The following is a 26,172-nucleotide window of genomic DNA, read 5'->3' as shown; positions in this document are numbered from 1 at the left end:
AGGAATCAACCACTAATATAATGTTTAGATTTTACTTAAGCATTTGCTACAAAGTCTATTCGTAAGGTTTCTCTCTTTCTGTTTTTCACCACAGCGTTAATTAAATTTCCTTTTTTCCTTTTTTTTTTTTTTTAAAAAAAAAGTAGCTTATTGCAAGAGAAAACTAAAAATTTGAATGTGCATAAATTCAGAACTGGAAATAATAAAATAATTGAATAAGTTGAAACTATAAATGTAAAAAGAAAAGATTTGTACCTAAGATTATAAGTGACACAAAAGAGAAAAAAAGTGACTGGTAAAAATCGACAGGATATGTAAATGTAAAAAAGTTGGAATAAAAATCAAATAAATACTTTATCTCTCTAAAATAATATAGAGTTAAAGCTTTTTTAAAAAAAAAAAGTTAAAAACTGATAAAAAATACAACGAAGAAATTTCAAAAAAAAGAAAAAGATTATTAAAGGTGCTGGGATGGTAAAAATCAACAGTATATACAGATGTAAAAAAAGGTTGAAATAAAGATTAAATAAGTAATTTAAATAAAATAAAACTATCGTTATAAAATAGCAGAGAGTTAAACCATTATTAAAAAACAATACAAAAAAAAAATCCTTACTTTTCGTCCAAATAAAACGATGTTACTATTAAATATCCCATTAAATACTTAAATATTAATTGCCCATTCATTCGTTTTGTTATGTCTTTAATTGAAAATACAGTGATTTCTTCTTCTTTCGTCCTTTCTTTTTTTCAAATTTACCTTACCTAATACTTATATTCTTGGTATTCATTATGAAAAAAAAATTGGCTACTTGCTCCCAAACCTTTAATGAAATCCTGCAAATAGGAAATCAATTTGAAACCAGAACTACTCATGCAGCTCAATATCAATCGTTACGGGAACAATGGTTATTGACGATAATTGGGATTCGTTGTGTTGGTACTTGTCGGTGTCTCTCCTCTCTCTTCCTTCTTCTTTCCTTTTTTTACCTAATTTTTTTGAGTTTTATTGAGAAGAATAATATAACAATTCGATTGCTTTATTACTTTATATCTTCCATTCATTATTATTTATGTATTTTCATCTATAATAATTTACTGCTAATTCATTTATAGGTTATATTATTATATCATATTCGTGGAGTAATAGAGTGATGTTTTGAAGCTTTATTTTATTATTTTACTTGAGAACGTATAAATAGCACTTTCTCAATTTATTTGATTGTTGGTTTTGTACCTTCAGCTAAAGAATTTATGGGTAGACTTAATCATATTTTTTATTGCTAGTTTCTTAACACAAATATAGATATGTGACTTGTAGTGTATGGTTTTAATGAGATAATGAAATTTTTTCTGCTGTTAATCATTGTAGTCTTTATTGTTTTCGAATGTTTGCTTATCTTTTGTTTACGCATCTTTTTGTGCAGGTCTTACTGATAACAAGTATATTTCGGAATTCATAACTTGTAACTACTCGATGGATGAAAGTGAAAATGCTGTGATGGAAGGCAGTCGGCAGACACGGGGTGACGATAACAATGAAGGGATATATGCAAAAGAAAACGTTACGCATAAGAATGAGAAAGATGAGCTTCGGACTGAAGACGGATGTGGTATCCGTGCAAGTGAAACTCCTCAGATTGCGCATGAAAAATTTGACTCCTCGGAGCACGCTGCAGTAGCAGCAAAGGATGGTGAAGAAGCAGTTGTAGACAAAACATGTTCGCAGTCTGGGATAAGTAAAAATGGAAGTTTTGGTACTGAACATTTCGATGCTATTAATCAGAGTGTTCAAGAAAATCAATATAATGATGAAGGTAGTACTGGAAAGCAAAGCTCGTCAGAAATATCGGAAAATAAGGTGACATGTTTATATTTGGCATACTGTATGTTATTAAATTTTGCCTAAATCCAATTTCAAAATGCGAAGGTATTATGGATAAATTCTTTGTTTATCATTTACTTTTTTCTCAAATCTAAAGCACTCATTTTAGGTTGTCGAAACTACTCATGACAGTTCAGAGACAGCAGAAGCTCGAAATATTTATAATGCTGGAAAGTCGCATTCACAAGGTTTTTAGTTAACTAAACTAACTTTAATTAGATAAAACAGGACGAGCAAAATAAATTAGAGTAAACTCAAGTATTTTGAATCTTAAATAGTCCCAGCTTTTTTTTCATGGACTTATTGTTCTTTATTTATATTTAGTTTTATTTTAAGAGGTTAACTTTCAAAGTGGTGAGTGAGCAATTCAAGTAATTGCTTAGTATTACCGAAATGATTGTTTTAACTGGATAATAAGTCCTATTTCAAGTTCTGAACTAGTTCTCTATTAGATTACCATCCAGTATTATGTAAGGAGAACAGATGTAAGATATAATGAATTTTAAATGAACTTTAGAATTGGAAAAGTAAGTTCAACCTTGGCATTCAATTTCATGTGTCTGAAGAGTGAAGGAAGTATTTTGAGATGGCGATTGTTTTGTCTTTAATCATTTTACTTTCAGTTCCGAAACACTATGTCCCTCCAGGTTGGATATATCACGGCGAAAGTGATGGATATCGATATTATATAGGTTGTGCAGGAGAGGTAAGTGTCAGTATTTTTGGCTAATTTTAGTGCTTGTACCAGTTTTATTTTTTGATTCACTTGAATATCCCAAAATGGTTTGAACGAAAAATTAATCCTCAAGTTGTTAGAAAATATATACATTTTGATTAAACAGTAATCTTTATTAACATAATTTTGAAATGAAATTTCTACACTTTCCTTCTTAATAGGTAGGTAGCCATATTGATGATTATTTATGGAAATACGTTTATTTTGTTTGACTGGTTGCTTTTTTGCTCAGTTACATTTTCTGCTTGCTGTAGTGAGCGGTCGGTTGGCCATGCGTTTCTTTAACTCTAGGGCATTCATACGACCAAATATCCATCGTCATATTACATTTTCGGTTTGCTATTAATTTTTTATAAGTTTCCAATCTTGTATATCATTGGAACTGCCATTTCAAAAATTTTAGCAATAATAGTTTATTGAAATAATATTGTAAACTGATGTTTCTTCCCTTCAAAGCTTTCCGTAAGTTAAAAAGAGCGGAAGATTGAAAGGCCTTCACCGAATCTATCTGAACACCGTTTCATAATACGAATTTATATAAACATATATACGGAGTTACTTACATGATCGGTCCAGAAATAGATCAATTACATTAGAAATCTTAAGCAGCATCAGATAGTGCTACGAGATGTTCGATCTAGATTGCCTATGAAATGAACAGTTTAAACGGACTTTTTGTTTTATTGTTGTCTCTTTCAGAGCTCATATTATGTAATAGCCCATCAGCTGACTGAAAAATTTCTGGTAGTTTTAAATTGTAATTTAAAACTCCTGCAGATGTCTTGAAATGTATGAAATATGTGTAAAAAAGTGAAGCATTCTAGTAACATTTTTGGAGGTAAAAGGTTTTTTTTCAGATGTATTCGGTGGATAGAGATGGCTACTGGTACATGCAGGATGGCAGTGGCAATTTTATCCCATACAATGGTTATCAATATAATCGCGGAACACACAGTTCTATATTTCCACGTGATAGTCAAGGACGGTTCATTTTGCCAACAAATGCGCGTGGTGAAAAAGCTTTTCCAGTGGATACAAATAATATGCCAATTTTCCCGTTCGATACAACAACTCATTTGCCTACTTTTCCTGTAGATGAAAACGGGCAACCTGTGTTTCCAACTGGTGCTCTCGGCAGACCCATTGTACCGATCGATACAAACGGTAGTTCATTTCCTTTAATAAATCTAAAGCCTGTTTCTTTCAAACTAATGTAGAAATCTCAATTCAAAATTATTTACTTGTCAAGAAATTTTTTGCTCAATATTTCTCACTTAGCTACAGAATTGATTAAATTGCAGCATGTTGCACTGATTTTTTCCAACAATTCTTATATACATTCTTATTTTTCCATCAGTATTGTCACTGATCATTTTAAGCCTTTCTTTTTAGAGCATACTTATAAACTGCTTTTTTATCCCAACTGCATTTCTCTTTACATAAATTCAGTTATGTTATGTTCTGTTTAGATAAGTATGAGCATAGATCATCTGCGCTGTAAAATTAATACATTCAAACTTCCGAAGATTGATAATATCTTTGTCAGGAGCAGTGATAATAATAAAGAGATAAGAACTGCAAAAATTAAAGTGTAGTTTTTTAATCCATTTTTTTATACTATAAATTTAATGTGCTGCAATTGATTGAAGCTGTATTGTAATTAAAATTTTATTCTTAATTTTAGTGCATTTTTTTTGCAGGCTTGGCTATATTTCCACGTGATGCAAATGGTCGATTCATATTTCCTTCTGGGCCGAATGGCAGGCCCACAGCACCTGTGAATATCTATGGTATTACTTAATTTTCTTCTAAATCTTGAACAACAAGCTGAATTGTATATCTCACTTCTGAAATAAATTGTTATATTAATGACAGTGGCATTTTATCATTCCTAATGATATAAAAGATTCATTGCAGGTGTTCCAGTAATGCCGTTGGATGAACAGGGAAAGCCAGTAGTACCGTACGATGCGAGTGGAACACCTCTCATTCATTTAGCCAGTGATGGTAGTTTTGTTATCCGTGTTTCTGTGCTTTTTATCATGAAACATTTTAGCTTATGTTTAGCCTTTTCAGTCTACGGTTAGTTTGGGCAACCAAAAACAACAGTCAGAGGAGTGCGGCCAGTGCTACTATAGCGGCGCGTATTGCATCACTACAGTCATGTTCTGTTCTTCCTTTACTATGATTTGTTTTTCGTTGTAAATTCTTTTCTATGAAAAATGGAACAGAAGGCACTGAAAGGATTAGAAAAGTACTAGCGTAAATTGGCATTATTGGTATTTGGCTCGATTTGTAGGCATAAATCGATGTTTTCTGTGTGTGTGCTAGAAGTGGAATCGAGCAAATCAATGATCCGCCTCGAATGTTACTCGCCTGAGCCGAAACTCTCTGAGGCTGTACTGTATCAGTGCCTGAAAAAGGCGAAAAGTGGTAAAACGAAATTACGACTTAATGGGTAGGCTTTTGTTATCTGTTATTTAGTTTTGCTACTCTTATATTTTACAGGTATGACTCCTCTCACTGAAGAAGAATATCAGTACTCTTTGCAGTGGAACGACTATTACAATCGTTATTATAAGAACACCGCAGAACAAGTTTGTTGTCTTTAATTTCTAAATTGAATATAATATAAAATCAAGTTAGATCTGCAGAATTGCTAAAAATTTGCAATGATTGGGTCGTTCTACAAAGCGTTTCCATCTCTCTATTAGCTATCATTCGTTCTAATCTTTGAATGTAATTTCCAATGTAAAACTTTCTTTGTATTATTGAAATTATAATTTTGAATCTATACATAATTCAGAAAGTAAGCAGTTCAAGTCATTCTGAAGTGCAACCGACTGCTACGAACGACACGTATGAGCAGAAAGCGAAGAATATGAAATTGCTAAAAAAGGTGAACAATTTCAGTCAAAATTTCAATTTAAATCTTGAAGAGATATTAATAGAAAAAATCTGACTTGGTTTTCTATTTCACTTCAGTATTTCTGATCGAATTTCAGGTTCGGCCTGAAGACATTGATTTGCCGCCGTGTGTCCCACCTCCACCATCAACACAGCCTCCACCACCAGTTTCAGATGGATCTGCTTTATCTGGTGATGTGGAGAAAAAAGCAACTCCTGACCCTGCTTTGAAGGCAAAAACCAAAAAAATGATTGAAATGCAACTAAAATTCTCACGCAAAAAGTTTCGTGATGTAGCTCATTCCTCAGTTGCAGTGTTGCCCTCTAATGAATCGATAAATACATCCGCTGAGCATGCACTATTACCTCGACAGCCAAGCGATTCGCCGGAAAATATTGGCAAAATAGAATCACCAAAGGAACGGCCTCCTCCTCCTCCGACGCATGCTCCAACACCAGACCTATCCATAGCTGTAGAACCTGATAATACTGAAGTTATTAAGTCATTTAATATGGCACTCACTAGTTCACCGAAATCACTGGATTCGCAGATTATGCAAAAACTGGGCAGAAATTTTAGTGATGATTTAGAAGTGAAGATGCAAAACGCCGTCCTGCAACCAGAACCTGCTCCAGTTATTATGAATATACCAGGCAAAGAAGTCAGAACATGTGGTGGTGTGGAAAACTTTGAAAATCCGAAATTATTCCCAGATTTGTGTGGGAATTTAAGAAATGAATTTCAAGCGAATAGTGAAGCCTTCGGAAAAGTGATTACGACGAAATTAGATGAGCGAATGTCTGGATCGGGGAATGAATTCATTTCTGCAAAGCAGCCGAAGTTTGTTTTGACAGACAGTCCGGTTAAGCTGAACGCTGTCTCAGAAAAAGAGCCGCAAGATAAAGAAGATATTGAGGAAGAAAAGGTTCCCTTATACTAATCCATGTCATTTAAATTTTCTGTGGAAGCATAGGATTAGAATTCTTTTGAAATGAGCAATTTATAAACTATTTGATTATGCTAGAATCGAATAACGACTTTTCAAGATCAGTCCACTTATTTTACAGCAGTATTTCATCAGTATTTTATATCAGTGAAACGAATTGAAATTACATGTTTTAGGTGGCAACAAGAACAAGGCTATCTGTCGGCTATGAGTCAAAAATCGAAAATCAGGTATTGCGAAAACGTGATGACAACGATGAATCTATTTCGATTTCACGTGAAAAACGTTCCGAGAAAAAGATGCGCCATCGTGATGGGTCGAAAGGGAAAAGAAGAAAACGAAGAAGGTAGGTTTTAAATTTACAAATTACTGACGTTGTTTCTTCAAAAGAATCATTCTGTATGTATCTTTTGTATACTTCTTTGTAAATAAATTCTGGTAGATCGTATGGATTTTAATGATGAGCAAATTTTTAAGTGAAAGCAGGCATAGACGCTCACGAAGTCGATCATCATGTCATGATTCACATCGTAGAAGTCGTTCTCGAGGGATAAAACACAGAAGCCGAACTCGTAGTCGTACACCACGTGATCATTACTATCGTAGCAGATATCGGTCTAGAAGTCGAGATCGATTTTACAGACATGAAGGTTCTCACTATGATCGTCGTAGTTACCGACGTTATTGGACCCCTGAAGCTGAAGAAAGATATCCATATCGAAGACGTCATTCCTCCTCTAGAGGCAGATCTTCACGACATGAAAGGTCATCAACTGATTTTGTTGTTTTATACATTCTCATAAATTTTAAAGTTTCCTCTATCTTGGTGGCTACATATTCAAATTACTTAAGTTTTGAAAATTTTCAAGTACATTTTTATAAAACGTTAAGCATCATTTGGTGTTAATACCAAATTCGATTTTTAAGGGAAAATTTTGCGGATTGTTTCAGTTACTATATGCCATTGCTGTTAAGGAACGTTACCTTAGTGCAAATTATGGTGGTCCAAAATGTCTTCAGTTTTCCTTGAACTATTTGTTGTAAATTGGAGTAATCTTCAAAAAAGGCATCTTCAAAAAAGGCATTGAAAATTTTGCAGGAGTACAAGCCGGGATTTAACGCCAGCAGGTGACAAATCAAGCAGAAGCCGTAGTTATTACGAACAGTCAAAAAGTCGGACTGAATCACCAATTGCTTCGCGGCACTCCTCCGTTGCACGTTCTGGTTCACAATGTAAGACTACAGATAGTCGTAATCGGAGCTCTAGTCGCCATAATTCTCCGGGTAATGTTTCATACTTTTAAATTCTCAAAATCAATAGATTTGATAAACATAACGTTTCAGAAAAATTTATTTTTGATTTGATAAACATAACATTAAAAAAAAAAACAAACAATAGATTTGATAAACGAGCTCTGATCGCCATAATTCTCCGGGTAATGTTTCATACTTTTAAATTCTGATTTTTTGACAAATTTGATAAACATAGCATTAAAAAAAAAATAAACAATAGATTTGATAAGCATAACGTTTCAGAAAAAAAAAAATTTCTTCAAAAAATTTTATTTGTCACAGATTCGTAATTTCATAAATTTGTTCAAATTCGATGTTCCAGAAATCATAGAGCATAAATCTGGAAAATCACCAGAACTAGCTGAAGATCTGGAATCTATTGAGGATACTGTTGATGTGCACAAATCATCCCATCACTCAGCAAGCCCCGGCAGTGAAAAGTATAGTTTTTAGATTTATATTACTGAGTGTTGTACAAATTTATGCGCCAGATGACTTATTTGCATATAAGGTCAAATGACGATTACAAAGCCTTTCAGGGGGAGATCTGATATGTGGAGAGATTAACGGACATATCCATGAATGATGAAGAGGCGAAGTCAGTGAAAAAGATAAAATCTAACTTCAAGAAGGGATATTCCCTTCTTGGTTTGAATTTCAGTAATTTATTTAGGAAAAAAGAAAATTTAGATTTGCTCATAATAATATCGCGATTTTTAGGAGTTCGGTAAAAGAGCTGGACATGTCAGATAAAAAATCAAAGAAACACAAGAAAACCAAAGAAAAGCATAGAAAAAGAAAAAAGAGTCACCACAAGAAGTGAGTTACACTAGTGGATTTTATTATTTTTCTCATCAAAGCTGTCACCAATTTATTAAATTTTTCATGATATTTAAACGGTATTTTTTAGGAGAGAGAAGAGAAAGTCAAGCCCGTTTATGGTTGAAAGTGAATTAGATGACAAGTGGAAGACGTCGTCAGTCCTGTCGAAAGAAGCAGATTTGAATGTGTAAGTATAATCACTTTCATATTAATTTTTGTTTCAACTTTACCTTTCCTTTTCCTAAATCCGCCACTGACCTTATTACCGTGGCTAATGTTCCCTTCATTTAGAACGCAGTTTGTTCGCTTATATATCTATATTTTTAATAATTGGTGACAGATTTTTTCATTTCAGGAATGTATCCTTAAGTCATTTTGAGGATGAAAGAGCAGAAGTATCTTGTATTACGAAAAAAGAACTGAATGAATGTAAAAATGTAAGAATATTTAATTAGTTTTTTCTAACCACTGAAAATTTGAAGTTGAAAATGATAAATTAAAGCCTTTATTTGTCAATTTCTTGCAGGAGAGAGCAAAAAAGAAGAAAGAGAAAAAAAAGAAGAAAGAACGTCGCAATACTAGCACAGAAAGAAATGTTGTCACGAAGAAGATCTCAAACGAAACGCTGGAAGATGGTGAAATCATAACGGGAAAGGATACATCACCAAGGTAATTTTTATTTCATAGACTTGTTTCTCTTTTTTTTTTTTCTTTTCATTTTTGCTTTCTGATCATTCGTTATACTATTCAAATAAGTATTGTTATATGTTTTTGTTTATTCAATTTATTATTATTGGATTTCAGCATATTCAATTATGTACATATTTTTGCTGTTGACAATTTCAAAATATAATAGGAATATAAGATCAAATTAGTTAAATATATATATATATATAATTTAAAACACTTATTCTTTTAATCATTTTATATCTGAACTATTTGATCAATTTTATAGACAAAATTTGATCCATTCCAGAACAAGGGAAAAAGTGGTTAATTATGCAACGTCTGAATCAGAAGAGGAAAACAGTAATGCAGGAGAATGGAAAAAACCTGCTGAACAACTAGCCGAAAACTGTAATACAAAAGTAGATGTTTTGATAAATTTTAATTTGCTAAATGTTTTGCGGAAATTTTTAATTTTTATAGTTAGCGTTTCTTTTATGCATTAACAATTAAGAATTCAGAGCTAATAAGTAGAAAAGTGAAAGGAAAGAATAATAGTATGATACAAAAGCAGCATTCCTAATTTAAATTGATTTAATTGGCTCTTTTATATCTTGGCAAACGATATAAGTTCAATTAAAAAGATTTTTGTTTTATTGTTCGCTTAAATAGAAACTTCTTCATAGTTACCTTTACACAACAGAAGAAATTGTAAAGCAATTTTTTTTTTTATTTTTACTTTTTTTTTTGAATGAATATATTCTTCAGAGTATTTCTCCTACAGTGAATTTCACAGTGAACTCTAAAGCGACAGAGAGTGCTATCAAACTTAGAGAGGATTTCAACAGTGCTGGCATTATTCGATCATCAGTTTTGTCATTCGATTTTGTTGATGAGGTATGTTTACAACTGGTTTTCTGCGGTTTTATTTGTTTCCATCCAAACAAAAATACTTCTTATAATAGATTGAATTTGAAAAAAACAGACAAAAACTTTATTGACTATAAAAATTATACCAAAAAAACTTGTTAATATAAGCTGCATGTGAGTTGTTTTAATTTTATCAATTATAATACATAAAGTGTTTTTGTTTTCGATAACTTTGAGTTGTTATATTACAGATATTGAAGGTTCCTGGTGATAATGCCAATATTTCTAACTTGGAAAAGAAAGCGAAACAAAATTATGAGCCGGTGAATCCTAAAAAAGAAACAAAAATTACAGTAGATCTCGAAGATGATGGGTAAACCTTTTCCTTAATTTGAAACCAGCAAACTAATATCTTTAATAAAAATTCTTTGCACTTTTTTTTTTTTTTTCGACATTCCTTGGAAGTCACTTAATGTTGTTTCGAATTGCCTTTTAATGTAGATGTTATCAAATCATTTCCAAATATTTGTAGGATTTCAAGTAAACTTAAAGATTTGAACAGCGACTTCAATGAAATTACTGCTCGAGAAGCAGAAAAACTGAAATCGGGTAATATCGCGGAGGCAATGAATAAGTTGAAGGAACTGCGCGGATATGTCAAGTCGAAAGTGACCGTTTCAAATTCGGCCACTGAAACAGAAGTAATAAAAGAATTTAATCAACCAAGTGGTAATGATTCTACATTTACTGGGCACAGTTTAGCCGATGTTCCGTTACCAAAAGGAGTGCAAGTGGCAGTTGATGTTATGGAACGAACTGAACAAATTGCGACACCTGAAATTCGAGTCCAAGAAGCCTGTACAAGTGCTAAGATAGATTTAAAGGATAGGGATGTGAGGAGAAAAAAAGAAATGCTTAAACGAAAGTGGGAAGAGGATGAAGAAGATGAATTGAGCAGATTAAGGTATCACCACATTTATTAATTTATCTTTAATAAACTCTCATTGAATTTTAATTAAAATTCAATTTGTAACATTAATTTCTGGTAATTCTTTTCTGATTGCCTCTTTCTGATGTTGCAATTTGATAAATTCAGATTTTCGTGTATTATTCCCATATTAGTGAGACTGTTAACTGCAAGTGTCTTCCAGATATGAAGCATTGCGAAGCAAAACAAGAAGGTTGATGAACGATCTAAGGGCTGAACGGCGTCGTCTAAAAAGAGAGCGCCTACGTGCTACTATCGCAATGCGGCGAGCTCGTGAGCGATCGGTTGACACTAGTGTTGATGAAATTTTGCTTGCCGATACTTCAGACAGTAGCGAAACAGATGATTCGGAGGACTATTCATCTTCACATAAGGTTGATTTTTTTTTTTTTTTTGTTAAATTATTACAGTTCTATAGATTCAATGAATGCCATTCCCTTAAGATGCTAGCAAAATACATATTTTACGAGCGTTATTTGCAATTAATGTCGTTAACCAGTAAGGATAAATTATCCAGTGTATCGAATGACATACATCTGAGTATTAAAAATGAATTTATCATTATCTTCTTTTAACTATTAAACGTTATGACTTTTTAACTGAAGGATAATTTAGGTTATGATTTTGTATATTTTTGAATGATTTTTAGGATTATTTGTATTTTCACTGGCAGTAAGATTAAAACTGATATTCAAGGAACCTTCCAAGTAGTATAATATTTTGTTTAATTCCACCTCATTTGTGATTTTCGTGCAGTCCAAAAATTTTTTGATTTTTTTTTTTGAAATTAATATCACACCATTAAAATGAAACAGTATGAATTATTTGAGCAAAAGTCGTTCATGTGATATCCGTTGAATATTTTGATGTTTTTTCATCACTTGGTCCATCTCAGTCAATAAATGAACTTATCTAAAAAAGAGAAATGAAAAAGACCATTTTTTTTTTTCTTTTTTTGCTCAATTATAGTGTTAATTTATTGCTGCTGTGCCGCGGTGCCATTGTTTGATGATATTCCCATTTTATGAGTTTTTTATTTGCTACAATCAAAGGAAACGCGCTGCCACGCAGATCATGAAGCTTTAATTTGATTGTTTTAAGTCATCCAGCTGGTTAGGCTAAGTCATTGTTTCGAAGTGAAATTAAACTAAACATGAAACTGAATGTTTTGTGTAAGTGAGAAACATTTGAATATATAGTCGTAATGTTCTTTTCTTTATGGAGTCTTTGCAGTTAAGCTGGACGGATAGAATACAATTTAAGAAATTGTTAACATGTTCTGTTTAACATTTTTGTTTGAAATATATATATATATTTCTCTTAAAATGGGGTACGGAAAAGTTGTTATTAAAATGAGTAAAAGTGGATTTGTGAATATATTGGTGATTGATAATTCATATAGCAGATAACTAAGGAATTATGTGGGACTGGAATTAACTTCATTCGATATTAGAAGAAAGAAGATTTGATTATTAAGTACAGCGCCATTGAATGCTAAATAGTCATATATGAGCTTTGTAAAAGGTTTGCACTTTTACTCACCAAAATTTTACATTCGATCTTAAGATATAAAAAAAATCGTGATTTGATCATTTGATTCATGTAAGCAAGTAGTAATCCCATATTTGATAATTTAAACTTAGTATAAAGCGACATTATTGTTTATTTTCTATCTGAAATTGCGTGAAATTTTCCATGCATTCTCATAATGTTTCATGATTCAATTTCAACAATTTTGCTTCCTATATTAGCATTAAAAAAGATCATTGAAGATCATTCTATGTTTTTTTTCAGTTATTCGTAAATCAATGAAAGCATAGTATATGTGTATTGTTTGAGATAATCATGTATTAGATAACCCATTGAATTGGAGCAATTTATCGTTAAAATTGCCACATTTCTCGTCTCATCATCTTCCAAATAGCTACTGCTATCGTAGAGGGTCATCACATAACATTATCCGGAATGGGTATTACGACTTTGCTTTCGCCGATCATGTGCCTTCAAGCTTTCCACCCATCTTCATCATAGTGTCATTTTCATTCTTCTTATTCTGCATGGTCGGTATATTCAATTTCAAATATAAACTATTTCATACATTTTGTGCTGTTAATCTTTTCAAACAATTTCACCTACTATATTAGACATTTTTTGAAATTCTCTTCATTTAAAAATTTTACAAGTCTTTGAAAAAATTCAAGAAACACGTGTAAATTTGACGATTAAAGCTTTCATAACATTTACAGTTTGAAGTGAAGAATTTGTTCGGGAAGAGTTTTAAGAATAAACTTAAGGGATCTTTCCATAAAATTACAAAATCTTTGAGGATTGAGTTTTCAAATTCTGAATTTGTTGTATAAGATTATATCTCCTAAGAAAGATGAATCATTGGCTGTTTTAGGAATTATCTGTTCATTTCATCTTTCAAATATGTATAATTACTTTTATTTGTTGTTCATTGTAACAGGGACAAGTGTATAGGACCACTGCAATCCTGCAAGATAATGCGATTGTTCTGAGTTATCTCTTATCCCTTGCACTACCTCTTTTGCATTAAGAGTTCACTTCTAATTACTCAACTTTAATGTTTCAGATATTTACCATCAATCATGTGATACGGAATGCCACCTAACATCTGAAAAGGGTACCTATTTTGCCATACACTTCATTAAGCAGCTCTAGTAAATCTGTAATATAACTTTCTTGCAAATACATTCGTTTCATTTATTACCATAATGAATCATATCACGACTTATCTATTAATCTATTTTTGCTTTTATGCATTCCAGTAGTTCCTCATTTGTACCTATCCATTTTCTTCAGTCACTTCTTGCACAGCAGATTTTGTCTTTCTGATGATTCATGCTTTATCAGTATTATTTACTTGTAAAAAATAATCCGTTTAATTCGGAGAAGTTTAATCTTGACTTTTACGAAAGATTTTCTTTTTGTAAGGAGAAAGACTGGAAACTCAATTGTAAAAGTAGGTTCAGTATATAGTTGTGAGGATAATACTACTTTGGAAGCCTACCGAATATGAAATGGGCTAGAGTTTTTCATTTAGAATGTTTTAGGAAAAGTAATATATTCATTGTGAAAAAAAAAAAAAAAAAAATATTTAACTAGTAAAGAATAGGGGGAACTTTGGTTAAAAATGGTTAAAAATATTTAACCCTCTACTTTTATTTCACTAAATTGTTGTCTTTTAAGACATTTTCTCAGTCTTAATCACATAAATTGGCTATCAAAATAGTACTATTTCAACTTTTTTCTGTGGTTTTTTCTTGAATGAATTTAACAATGGTACATTATTGAAGTACCATTCTTTTCAACACTTCATTTTAGCATTTTGTTATTCCATTTCTTTACCATTTATTGCTTATGTAGTTTGCATTAAACATTCTTCAGTTTGCTTTGCTATTGATTTCTAAAATTTATTCTTACCTTGAAAAGAATGTTTTCAAATTGAGAATAGTTAGAAATTCTTTCAGACAAAAAAGCGGAGTTGGAAAACTTGTGATGATGGTTTGTTCACGTTTCTAATCTTTTTCTCGCTACCGTATCCCTCTCTTTACTCATCATCGAATCATCTGCTATCATTGTCATATTTTATAAAAAAAAAAAAAATAGGTAAAAAAAAAAGAGAAAAATTAAAACATTCTTTTTGTTCTCCTACATTTTAAAGAATTTCACCTCCTTTTACTACCAATACTTCTAAACTTTTTTTCAATTATTTTTTGGGATACTGATTCGGGTATATTTTATATTCCATCTTATTCTCTCCTTTGATTTTTTTTTTACAGTTCTTGTTCTTCTTTTCCATCATGTGACAAAATATTTTCTTGGTATACGTAACTAAACTGGCACTCACTATGATTTTCTTTTTTCTAGCTCATATATTTCATCCTTAGAATTTGTTACTCTACTCTTGTAAAAATTTCCAGTTTTACCATGGTATTTCTGCTGCCTTCAAATACCGTAGTTCCATTCACAGATATTTTAGCAATAATTTGTTTCCTGGGAATTTTTGTCACTTCGAAAGATATATGTGGAATGGTGTTACAGTATCATTTGTCAGTAATTTCTCAAGAAGGAAATGTGAACTGTTGAAACATTAACAAATTTTTGTCATAGGATTCCAGCAGAGAATAACTTGTTTGGGTGATGCTTTTGAAAAATAGTTTCTTTTTTTTTTTTTTGAAGATTAAGATTTAATATATTGTTTTCTTGTCTGCTTTTGGAATTTCCTGAGTATGATCAAATGATCTGATTGATCTATTCCTTTTATTTCTGGTTACTGTAATGATTTCATGTTACAGAAAATTGTCTAAGCTACATAAGGAACATATCAAAGTGACATAATGTATTTCTAAGTCAAAAGAATAAGGAATCATGGTAGCTAAATCGTCATTTCAAATCGTTTTAGTTTTTTTACCAAATATATATTAGTAATTTAAGCTACCACACTCGACACTTTTGATAACAAGGACTGAATAAATTAAAAAACTGTTTATATATCAGATATTCAATTATCGATATTTTGTTCAATTATGGATATTATTTTTCTTCTGTAGAGAAGTGTACAGTGATTGTGTACTAAAAGTGATTAGCAAAAGTTTGGCGAAGTAACTGATGTTTCTTTTTAAGTTATCATATAATATCATCTATTCTTCCTTTTCTATTTTATTGTTCGCAGCTCCCCTATTAGTTATAATAATTTGCGGAATACAGTGTTAATAATATGTAAAGTATGCTTTATCAATGAGTTTTTTTCTACATTACTATTGAAAAGGTTGAAAGAGAGGATGGGATGGAGGGGAAGATTTTTATCGAACTATTATATAGAACTATTATTTTGCTTATCTATGCAAAAAAAAGAATTTTTACAGATGGTAATATTTTTTTTTGTGATACTTTTTAAATCATAAGTAAATAATTCTGATGTGGAAAAGGTGTGCCAGACTCGATTTCTCAGACTAGATAATCAGCGCATTTTATGAGACTTTTTTCCGTGGTTTAGTGCCAGTGAAGCATGAGACAAATATTTAACATCTGGAAGTTGTTTATTCTTCTATTTATAATAGTACCGTAAACCCAAGTTATGCATACACATAAGTTTTCGTTTTTCTTTTTTTTTTCTGCTGATTTACTTTATTAATTGAAGAATTATTCATATTGCAGAGGAAATTGCTGAAACGAAAACGATATGCTGGAAGAGAAGCTGTCATTATGCACTCCAACCAGTAAGAATAATTCTTTTTTTTCTTTAATGAAAATAAGTAATTACAAGAGAATTCTTTGGATACAAAAAATTTCAATCTTGAAATGGTTGACTTTTTTTAGTTTTAAAAATGTGAAAATATAACATATACGGTAACTTCTTTACATATATTGCTTCTTCATTTAAAAGAATCTCCGCTTTTGAAAATGCGATAATTCAGAGGGACTTAAATCTTTGTACAGTAGACAGTGTGGCGTTGCTAAAACGGTTCTTAATAGTTCACGTTTTGAAGGGCACTTTTTTTAACATTAACGGTTTACTCTTTTATTGGCTAACTTTGAAATGTGACAGTTTCACGCAATTAAAGAAAAGTATCGGATTTCGGAATTAATATGAAGATTGAAATTTGCCCGTCAAATGATAACCAAAACGTTACTGCATATGTTTCTACCCCCAAATTAAGTATATTAGGAAATTTATATGGATACATTTGTGTCTGTGCTACATAAAAGTGTATGTCCGGTCTACATATGTGCTATGTGTATCCGTGGTTTTGCAATGATGAAAACGACAGAAAATCCCATTTCTATGGTCGTTTAGTGGAGACGATTTATGACTCGTTGAGGCTAATTACGGGTAAAATATCCCTTTCTTTCCTTCATCCAAAGTGTTGCATATTCCATACCCTTTTTTGTTCTCTCTCTCTCTCTCTCTCTCTCTGTTTTTGTAGTTTATGCTGTCTCTTTTTCATCTTAATTTTTTTTTTGATATGAAGTCAGAAACTTCTAGAGTCATGTGATAGAACTGCTGAACATAAATAATATTTATTTCTGAATGTTTATTTTTAGAGTATTCTTCAGCTTAGAATAAAATCGGGGAAAATCTAAGCGTTGAAAATGCCCAAGAATATAGGAACGAAATGCATTTTAATCTTTTTGCCCATATTTAACGATTGTTACTGTTGATTGCACAGCAGTTTCGGTTGAATGATATCAGATAATTTTCTCTTTGAAGAGTGATATTATTAAATGAAAAAGAAAAGCTAAAGAAAATGCCTTTCAGTTATTGGTTTCTTCAACTTTCTAATTTTTAGGATTTTCAAAATTGTTAGAAATAGTCGCGCTCTATTTTTCATTCCTTTCATTATTCATTTTTACTCTTTTTTTTTTTGTGTTTCTTTAAGTTTTCGAAAAGGCCTTGGATGAGCGAAATAACAATACAAATTCTCATGCTATGTTACGATAGTTGAGCACTTTTTTTTGCTCAACTATTCTCATTTTTTTCCGTTTCGCTGAACATTTTGGAATTTCTATGAATACCATACCTGTTTTTTCAGTTGGGCAAAATTAGCCATAGAGAAGTTTCGTTGAGCGAGGGAATTTCCACTCAAAAACTGGAACTATGCATAATTATGTATGCATGTATTCCTGAAATTGAACAAAATCAATTCAAATTAAGATTCATGTGGTCACTGTATAGAAATTTCCCGTTCTTATACTACAATTTCTAGTTTGCTGTATTAGCGGTCTTATCAAGATAAAATACAGGGAGCATCAGTGTAATACATAACATTTTTAACTTTCCCATAATTTTGAAATAACATGGAGCAGTGACGAGTTTGATGATAATTTCGTTATAGTACATCTATTACCAGTTTTCTGTATATCATTAATTTTTTTTTTTTTTTTTGAAGTAATTTTAAAATCATGATGTAACCACAAATATTGATATATTTTCTACAAAATTTTCAAAAAATTTTTGTGGCTTTGTGACTTTTTATGCTTTTAATTATATTTTTTTAATAGATAGTACAGGGGTTGTTAACCATTATGGAATCATACAAGGAAATAACCTATTCACTCTTTGAACACGTTTCTTAATCAATTCCGTAATCATCAAATTTGTGATTTGTAGTGGATTTGGAAATGTTATTTATTACATATGTAATCAAAAAAAAAAAATGCAAACAAATATATGCTAATAAGATATGCATTATTTGCTCTTTTTCAAACTTTGTTTTAGAAAATTTCAAATTACTATGATTTTATGATTTCAGTAATCAGCGCACTTACTTATTATTTATTTAAGGAGTAAGCTATGTGAATTTAAACAATGTATTAATGATGATGCCGATATCAAGGAGTATCAGAATGCATTGAGCAATGATAATAAACAACGGCTAGAATCTAGTGCACCGAACACTTTGATTTTGGTAAGTATTGCATTTGACTTGGGAAGAGGCTTAATTGATTTCACATTTTTTGACAAAAAAAATGCAGCTGGTTTTCATATGCCGTTTTTAAATTTGTCATGAAGTTTTTGATAGGCAGAAAAAATGGCGAGAGAATTTGTTCATAGTTAAACTTAAAACTAAAGCTTATTTATATTTTATATGAAAGTTTATAAGCCATATTCAGTCGTTTTTTTTTTTTTTTAATTTAATCACTTATTAGAATGCAAGATATGAAAGCAAGTTCATATATAGCTATAAAGCTGTATTTTTAGATAATCAAGTTAAGGCAATTTTTATGAACTTCCCTGAATCAAATTAAAAGGCTCATATAGCTTTTCTCGATGTTTTTATGTGTATCTATGTCCCTTAGATTACTGTGTATCCATATTTATAAGCCGCTTTATTCTCGTTAAATTTTATGATGCTAATTATAAATGGGATAAATCAAAAGCACAAATCATGAATGTTTCTATTAATAATACTGCTTGATTTAAGATTCGTTTCCATTTAAAAAAAAAAAAAAAAAAAAAATTAAGAGAGGTTCAGGCAGAACTATTTCTATTAGAGTGGTAAAAAGAGATTTATACAGAAAGACTTGAATGACACAAAGGTAAATGAGATCGAGTTGTTAATTATAATACTGATTATAAACATATTAGTATATTCTTTGATAGGAAAATGAATTGTAATTTTAAATTTAAGATGGAAAATGAGATTATTATTTTATTTTATTTTTTCTTTATTTATTTTTTTGTTTTTTGTCTTTATTATTTTCCTGGTATGTTATACTTTCAATTATGTCTATATTTTTCAGGAACTTCAACAACGTATAGGTGGATCGAATGAGAGTGCATTGGCATTGTTAGAACAGCTAAAGAAATGTTTAACTGGTGGAGCGGTAAGCTCGAATATACATCTCAATCCAGAAATAATTAGAAAGAATACTTAAACATTGTTTTTTTTTTTTTTTTTCTTTTTTTTCGTTTTGTCTTTTAAAATTTTGTTATAACATTTCTTAACATTTATTTTGATTTCACTACAGCCATCAATGTTATTACTAGCGAATTTTCTTAACCGTTCATCATTTCATCGTAGTTTAAATTTTCAACATCTTTTAAAGCGCTATCATTAATCGATGATATAATGTTTCTTTGTTATTAGTTTTGTTGCATATTGTTCTGCATAATATATGAAACAGATGCAGATCAGTAATTTTTATTCATGATGAAATAAACAAATTTTATTATTGATTTTAGTAGATCTTATGCTACACATTTGTATCAATAATTTGAAATCATGAAATTGTTCAATCCCAAAAAAATTATCTCTTTCCCGTAAAATCTATTCGTTTATCTTATTTTCTTTTCTTGTAATACTTGAAAAGTTAATAAAGCTAAAAACGATGAACGAACTCATCAGTAATTCAAAGCAGACTTGCAAATGAGAATGTTGATTACTGTATGCATATATGTAAGGGAGTAAAAATGGTGTAGTGAATACAATGGTCAAAATTCAACAGTTATTTTAATGAGTTACTTTAGTAGTAAAGGCTGAGAGGATAAACATTACAAAATGTACTGTTCAATTTTGGTTTTAAAAATGAAAGCATCAATTTTGTTAAATATATTCATTTTTGGGCAGTTATATCGTTTAGAAGTGTGATGTTAGGAATATTTTTTAAATTCGCTAGTGTATGAAATGATTTTACATTTAAATTGCATCGTCGAAAATAGTGCATTTAGTATCAAATTATAGGTAAATCAAACTAGCATTTATAATTTATTTAACTGAACAGTTAGAAACAATATAACCGAAAGATTTATCAAGAAAAAAGCAAAAATTTGCATAAGTTCCATCTATGCTAGATACTTATTTATCAAGTGTAATTTTAATTTTGTATTTTACATAAGTAAAAAGCATTCGAATTTTCTTTTTTCTGAAAGATGTGTATATTTAGTATTCGATCAAATGTAACAAATTTTCAAGAATTTGTTGCATGAAAAGGTTTTTTGAGGTGGGAGAAGAAAAGGGAAAAAAAAAAAACAAAATTGGAAAGGTCACATGAAGTAGGTGTGAATTTCATTCGGCTCACAAACCACTGGACAAAGATATTAGTGAAAAAAGGTGCAGAACGAATAATTATAGAATCAATGAAATTTTGAGGGAAAAAAAAATTGATTCGCAATTTTTAAATTACCAGGTGCGACAATTTTATTGCTATTAATACTGCTGCTACTACTACTTTTATGCTGCAAGGAAAATTTGCTATAACAATAACACTTTCAATTTTCAGAAATGAAATTATAAAGTGATGACGAGTTTTTTTTAAAAAAAAAAAATTTAGTTTTAAAATTTCAGTTTTCATATTTGTTAAAAAAAACTCGATAGTTAAATCATTTTTATCACTATCATATTACACTTCAAAATGTGCTAAAAAGTTTAGCGGAAAAGTTGAAACATTAATTATAATGAAATCTGTACTTGGATTTTAATGTTAACCATTTATAAATGCAAATTTCGCGTCCTTTTTATTTAATTTAATTAATTTTTAACATTTTTTGCTTTTTTCTTTTTATACTTATATGATAATAAAATCAATATTTTGCGTTTTTTTTTTTTTTTTTTTAATCATATCCACGGAGTTCTTTCCTTTTTTTTTAAGCTCAATATTTGATATTTGAAAAGATTGAATTCTAAATGGGATTTTTTTTCTTTTTTAATGAATTAATAATCACAATTTTGTTTAAAAATGACAACAAATTAAATGCATTTTTTTAGGAAATTCATTGACTAGTATTTTTAATACATATACATAAGTAATGGAAATTAAAAATTCGCAATATCATATTTGATAAAAAAAACTAATAATTGAACAAAATTTAAAGGATTCTGTTACAAATTTTACCAATTTTTGCACTCCAATAAATTTCACACCATAATAATAATAATAATTATAATTTTGATGAAAATAAGAATTCGCTCCAAAAGCAAAAAACTGGGAAATAATGATTTCTTTGATTATGCCCTGTTTATATATACTTTAAAGTTTTTTAAGTTTTTTTTTTTTTTTCTCCTTTCTCTTTTATATATATATTAAAATTATTAAGCAAGAATAATTAGCTAAAAACAAATTACAATATGGAAGCAATTAATAAGAAAGTTTTTAAGTTTACTATCAACATATATTTATATCCATAATTAGCATTATAATAAATATATATTATTGATTGATAAAAAAATGATATTAAAAAAAAAATTTTTTTTTTTTTCATTTAATTTTCAAAATTATGAATATTCCTGTGCTCATCCCTTGCCTTATCCTCTTTTTTCTTCTTCATCCGTCGATTTTGAAACCAAATTTTGATTTGTCGTTCAGTGAGACCCAACGTTCGGTTTAATTCAATGCGCCGTCGTCGGGTCAAATATTTGTTGTAGTGAAATTCCTTCTCAAGTTCCAGCGTTTGCTGACGACTATACGTTTGTCTTCCTCTCTTCTTACAATTATCTGCAATGAATGCCGTTTTGTTTCTGGTTCATCGCGGGAAGTGAAGAGCACAGGAACATAGATATATACACATATGTAAATTTATATAATTTTAAATTTTAAATAAATAGAACTTTTTAATTTTCTTTTTTTCAAAGAAAAGAAAATATATATTAAAAAAAAAAAAAATAAAAATAAAAATATTAAGTAAGAAAAGGCAAAAAAGATGCAAATTAATCAATGTAACGCTTTAAAAAGCTTTGGAAGATAAAGCATAATATGAAGTAGCACTCTTTGCATTTTGCAAAATAATCAGAATTTATTCAAATAAATTTAAGTTGAATTAAAATTTAAAAGTTTTAAACTAGGAAATTCAAAGCTTTAACATTATTATTGATAACAAAAAAAAAAAAAAAAAAAAAAGAAAAGAAAAAATCAAGCGAGAGAGAGAGATCGTTAAAACTTATTCAAATTTTATTATAGAATAGAAATTATAAGTTAAATTAAATATTAAAGCTTGAAGTTTAAATTTTGATGAAATTTTCTTGTAAAATTTCACTGAATTGTAATTGGAAAAGAAAATGAGAGACAAATTTTTTTGTCATTCATAACTTCTTCATTTGTCCATTCAAACCAAAAAAAAAAAGAAAGGAAAAAAGGCGCTCATACAACATTTTCATATACGGTAATCAAATTAAAAACTTATGATCACAATCAAACATACAATGCGTCAAACTAAAAAAGAAAATTAGTTTTTTTTTTTTTTTTTTTTGCGAGTAAAATTGATTCAATTGCATAAATTAAATTGAAAAATTAACAGATAAGATTTTGTTACCAAATTTGTAAAATTTTAACTTTCGGCTAAATTAATTATTTTTTTCTTTGCTAGCAATATTTTTTTAATTAATACAATAATCACTTAAAAATAAGATTATTTGCTAATTGTACGAAACAAACTGATTGCTTTCTCATTTAATATATTTTTTTTATCATTCATTTTAGTAAATTAGCATCAGTTTGTCGCATTTTCCTTCTTTTCAATAATCAATAAAAATCACCGGTAATAAAATAAAGAGAAACATTGATTGATTGATTGAATGCATTTATAATAACATGAAAAATGCACACATACACAAAGATAAAGAAAAAAAAAAAATTAAAATTAGATTTCATATATTTGGTGGACAAATAGGATAGGGTACATAGGATGCTGGATGAGGTGGTACCTGATTAGGCCATGGTTGGGGCATTGTTGGCATTGTTGGCATGCACCAACTTGCACCACTTGCTACCTTCTTATCCACACGTTCATCAGTTGTAACCGCTGCTACAGCTGCAGCTGCAGCTGCAGCTGCACTATCAACAACTAATTGCTTAGGTGGATTTGCTGGAAGTAAAGCAGAATGTTCATTTTGCTCCTCGCATCGATTCTTCTCCTTCTTGGCTTTCATTCGACGATTTTGAAACCATATTTTGATTTGTCGGTCACTCAAATTGGTCTGTAGTCGAAGCTCTTCACGTTGCTTTTTACTCACATAACTGCTTTGCTGGAATTTGCTTTCGAGTACCGATGTCTGATAACGTTGATATGTTTGACGACCCTTCTTCGATTGTGCTGCAATTTTAGTTCAAACAAAATTCTCCCAAAAATTTTCGTAAAGCCTTTTTCGAACTCGTTCACTTTTATCATTTTGGGATTTTATTTCAATTTCAAAATTTACATAAATTTTATTTTCAAATTTTCAACAATTTTTGAAATTTATCATCATTATCAAAAAATAAAAAGAGAATTTCAAAAGGAAAACTGATTCATAAAAAGGCATAAAATAATAAGAAGATTAAATATTGTTAATTTGTTAATTAAAATGAATATCTTAAGGGGAAAAATGGAGGATGTCGAATTTTAAGAACAAAATTTCGAATTCATTTCAATTTCAAAAATTGCTACTACTTTGTAAAATTTCACAAATTTATAAAAGGTAATTCCTCATTGGTGATTATTTAAAATATTACACGTTCCATCAAATTAGTTAAATTAAAGAATTGATCAGTTAGCAAGCGACAATGTAATGTTTATCGCCGTAATTAACTGTAATGAGGATTATCATTAGTCAACAAATGAACAAAACTACAATAATAATGTAATGATAAAAGGACATTAAATAAAAGATGATGTGATGAGATTCTCTATAGAATGACACCTATAATAACCATAAAGAAATGTTTCAGAAGTTCAGTACATGAATTGAACTATGAATACTTTTTAATATTTAGCTGTTGAGCTATTAGTTGAATTATATGAAATAAAAAGATTGTATTTAAATGTAAATGGATCGTTGAGTCTAATAATCGAGTGATCTAATAGAATTAAACCCAATAATCGAATGATCTAATGGAGCCTAATGAAATGCTTCATTAAAAAGAGAGTGAAAAGAGTATTAAATAAAAATTTATGGACAATTAAATAAAATAAAAAGAGAGAATGAGTATTAGCAGTGTGTATACACCCATAAATTGGCCCTTAGAGACGAATAGTTGGACAAACATACACAAAAATGATTGAGCGAGAAAATTGAATTAAAATGCCATATAGCCATCATAAACATTTCATCAAATTTAAACTTACCATAATTTGGCCAATGTGGAGGTGCATAACATTGTGCTGGCCAAGCAGAAAATGCAGCCGCAGCTGGATTCATCGGCTGTCCAAATTGTTGATAATAATTAGGCCAATTACCATATTGCTGTACATATGCAGCAGCAGCGCTCTGATATAAGGTTGGATCCGGTTGAGTGGTAGTTGAATTTGGGTCACTGCTATCGGAGGAACCAGAAGATTTTGTAGTGGTTGAAGATGAATTAGTATGACCAACACCTTGAGTCATTTGTGCAAGCCGTTGTAGATGATCATCTGTTGGAATAACAGCAGCTACTGCAGCTGTTGCTGCCGCATCCTGAAAAGTTCGTGAACCGGAAGCCGGAAATTCGAAACCCATCGCTGAAAGTGTTGGTGCATTCATGTTGCTGTTCGTTATTTTATGGCTGCCTTTACCATGTACAATAAATTCTCAGCAAAAGAAAACGAAGAAACAAAAGAGATGAAAAAATGAAAATAGTTGATCAGTAAGAGATAATAGAATAGGATTAATTGAATTGAATGAATATAAATCAGCTGAATTAATATGGATCGATTGATCGGATGAATTGAATCGATTAGATCACACTTTGTTCTTATTCCTCTTCTTTTGCTATCACATAAAATAGCACTGCTACTGCTCCTTTGCACATTTGAATATTGCTACCATAAGTGCACAAATGCAATTAGCCATTAATACACATGCATAACCTTCTTCTGCAAGCAAGGCATGCACACCATATCAGCAGCAGCTGTAGTAGTAGTAGTAAAAGCAGCAGCAGCAGTAGCAGCAATACCAACAGCCCAAGATACCGTATTCCAAACCAAAGAGGCGGAGCTGTTCTTTTCCAATCTTCTGCTTTGCTTTGCTCCACTTCTCTTCTCTCTTACTACTCCTCTTGGTTGTTGATATGAGATGAACAAACTTAGAAAGTCTTTTGTGGGCGTTCACTAATGAAATTCTGATTGGTTAAATCGCCTGAAAAATCAAATCAGAATTACATGATTGTAAGATGTCACTGAAAAAGGAGGACAATCAGTTAACATCAAATATATTTTTGAGCGCATTTTCCTGATTAGAAATGTTATCATCATACATGAATGTATATTATAGCGACAAATATTAGATTAAAATATTAGAGCATGAAAAAAGAAAAAAAAAAAAAAAAGAGAAGAAAAGAAAAGAAAAGAAAGGTAGCAGAAAAGGCAAGAAATTTACGCTTTAAATTTTCTAATAAAATTGACCATTTGAACAGTTTAGTTGTCTTTCAAATAGCTCAAGCGTCAATAACGTATAGCAATAGCAATATTACTTATAATAATTGGGCGCTTAATGTACTATTAAAATTTGATTGCTTTTATTCATCAAATTTTCGTTATTTTTCCTTTCATTCATGCATAAAATTTTTATTTAGCAAATCAAACGAAATGAAAATTAGAGATCAAATAAATAAGATCATTTTTTTAAAAAAAAAAAAAAAAAAG

The 26,172-nt window shown here is 30.2% G+C and overlaps 2 protein-coding genes across 4 annotated transcripts; one reads left to right on the top strand and one right to left on the bottom strand.

The window, feature by feature from the left end:
• Positions 1 to 1,477: 1,477 nt before the first annotated feature.
• On the top strand, positions 1,478 to 19,517 carry Bm8220 (uncharacterized protein; the record flags this gene model as incomplete). 2 transcript variants are annotated; one of them, XM_043077566.1, is made up of 26 exons in its annotated part: positions 1,478 to 1,861; positions 1,995 to 2,073; positions 2,509 to 2,591; positions 2,854 to 2,955; positions 3,479 to 3,785; positions 4,322 to 4,411; positions 4,539 to 4,628; positions 5,130 to 5,218; positions 5,428 to 5,520; positions 5,627 to 6,454; positions 6,652 to 6,821; positions 6,953 to 7,240; positions 7,575 to 7,759; positions 8,091 to 8,208; positions 8,489 to 8,587; positions 8,679 to 8,777; positions 8,946 to 9,027; positions 9,117 to 9,259; positions 9,567 to 9,678; positions 10,025 to 10,153; positions 10,378 to 10,499; positions 10,659 to 11,090; positions 11,278 to 11,488; positions 16,296 to 16,357; positions 18,424 to 18,547; positions 19,383 to 19,517. In XM_043077566.1, the coding sequence occupies 26 exons, from the start codon at positions 1,478 to 1,480 to the stop codon at positions 19,515 to 19,517; spliced, it is 4,656 nt and encodes a 1,551-aa protein (XP_042933500.1). The 2 variants fall into 2 exon arrangements, with proteins under 2 accessions (XP_042933500.1, XP_042933499.1); XM_043077565.1 differs by lacking the exon at positions 2,854 to 2,955.
• Positions 19,518 to 21,840: 2,323 nt separating this feature from the next.
• Positions 21,841 to 25,048, bottom strand: Bma-egl-5 (homeobox domain containing protein; the record flags this gene model as incomplete). Of its 2 annotated transcripts, XM_001893170.2 has the most annotated exons (3): positions 21,987 to 22,073; positions 23,279 to 23,667; positions 24,679 to 25,048. In XM_001893170.2, 3 exons carry the CDS (start codon positions 25,046 to 25,048, stop codon positions 21,987 to 21,989), a joined length of 846 nt encoding a protein of 281 aa, XP_001893205.2. The 2 variants fall into 2 exon arrangements, with proteins under 2 accessions (XP_042933498.1, XP_001893205.2); XM_043077564.1 differs by lacking the exon at positions 23,279 to 23,667 and having other exon boundaries at positions 21,841 to 22,073.
• Between the last annotated feature and the right edge of the window lie 1,124 nt (positions 25,049 to 26,172).

Source organism: Brugia malayi, assembly GCF_000002995.4.
Source record: "Brugia malayi strain FR3 genome assembly, contig: Bm_v4_Chr1_scaffold_001, whole genome shotgun sequence".
NCBI lineage: Eukaryota > Metazoa > Nematoda > Chromadorea > Rhabditida > Onchocercidae > Brugia > Brugia malayi.
This window is presented reverse-complemented; position numbering and strand designations above follow the sequence as displayed.